This window comes from Fragaria vesca, linkage group LG1 (assembly GCF_000184155.1).
Source record: "Fragaria vesca subsp. vesca linkage group LG1, FraVesHawaii_1.0, whole genome shotgun sequence".
In the NCBI taxonomy this organism is placed as follows: domain Eukaryota; kingdom Viridiplantae; phylum Streptophyta; class Magnoliopsida; order Rosales; family Rosaceae; genus Fragaria; species Fragaria vesca.
In genome coordinates, this window is record NC_020491.1 from 285196 (window position 1) to 286458 (window position 1263).

At 34.0% G+C, this 1263-nt stretch overlaps 1 protein-coding gene across 1 annotated transcript in view; it reads left to right on the forward strand.

Annotated features, from left to right (window-relative positions):
* The first annotated feature begins 858 nt into the window (after positions 1-858).
* Positions 859-1263, forward strand: part of LOC101302697 (auxin-induced protein 5NG4-like) — a 4056-nt gene continuing 3651 nt past the window's right edge. Inside the window, exon 1 of the mRNA XM_004288630.1 lies at positions 859-1100. Within this exon, the coding sequence (XP_004288678.1) occupies positions 859-1100 (242 nt within the window). The remainder of the gene's footprint in view (positions 1101-1263) is intronic.

Genomic DNA, 1263 nt, shown 5'->3' on the forward strand with positions numbered 1-1263 from the left:
GAACTGATGCGACGAATTTGAAAAATTTTGTCTCTTAAGTGGTTACTTAAGCGACGAATTTGAAAAATTTCGTCTCTTAAGCCTTTTTCCTAGTAGTGCATTATGACCCCTAAAGTCAGATGGTGTTTTTACCATAGATTCCTTTGTTGTTTGGGTCAAGGTGTGCGCATGACTTCCTCTACTCGGATAGAGATTGAAATTGATAGACTTCTGGCAAGTCTGGAACTTAGTTTTTCTTCTTATTTTTTTCCTGTTTCTTAAAAAAAAATAAAAAAATAAATCGTTGTTTGGTCGAGCAAATTGTAAACAGAGGTATATTAGGTAAGCACATTCTCATACATAGAAAGGTAACTCACTAAAGGTATTCAAGCACACAACACAAAGCAGGTAAAAAGATTCTGAGCTAGGTCAGTTCATAATATGTGGCAAAGATATTTCAGGATTATATATTATATCCTTATCTGTATTTTTTTTTAATACATCCTTTTTTGTTGAAGGTCAAAAAGAAATGGATTTTGCAAAATTACATGCACGTCCATGCGTGTTAAATGCTTTATGCATCAAAAAAGGATCTTGAGAATCCAAAAATTGATCATGTCAAGATCTCGTATCTTTTATTTATGAGTGCTAGCCATAGCAATCCAGATGTATACACATTTGGTGGATACAAACAAAAGTATAAGGAATAATATACCACCTAATCTAGCAAAATATATTTAGCAACACTCAAATCTACCAGAAAATCCATTTCAAAGATATGAACCCAGTTTAATTAAGAAGCCTAGCTGGTATGTGTGTGTGCATATATATTATGTCTAGGAGGATTACACACTATCAAAAGAATCGTTAGCAGTTAACATGGGATATCTCTCTAAACAATGCATGGAGCTGAGGAATAGGAGGAGTTGCAAGCGCTTGTGTACTTTGTTAAATGAGTCAAAACCAGTTCTAGGAATGGTGTTGGCAAGCATTGTAGGTGCGGTATTGAACATACTTTACAAACTAATCGCTATTGATGGAATGAACATTAGGATCTTCATCGCCTACCGCCTCATCATTGCCACTGCCTTCTTGGTGCCTCTTGCTTATGTTGTTGAAAGGTTCATTTTCCTCCTTTTGGTGCCGCTCCCTTTATTTATGTGATTTATTTTACCAAATTTCTATATGATGAGTAGTGACCATAAGGGATACATATTTACATCAAAGCCTATGATTTCTGTAGGGTTATATATATATATATATATATATATATATATATATATA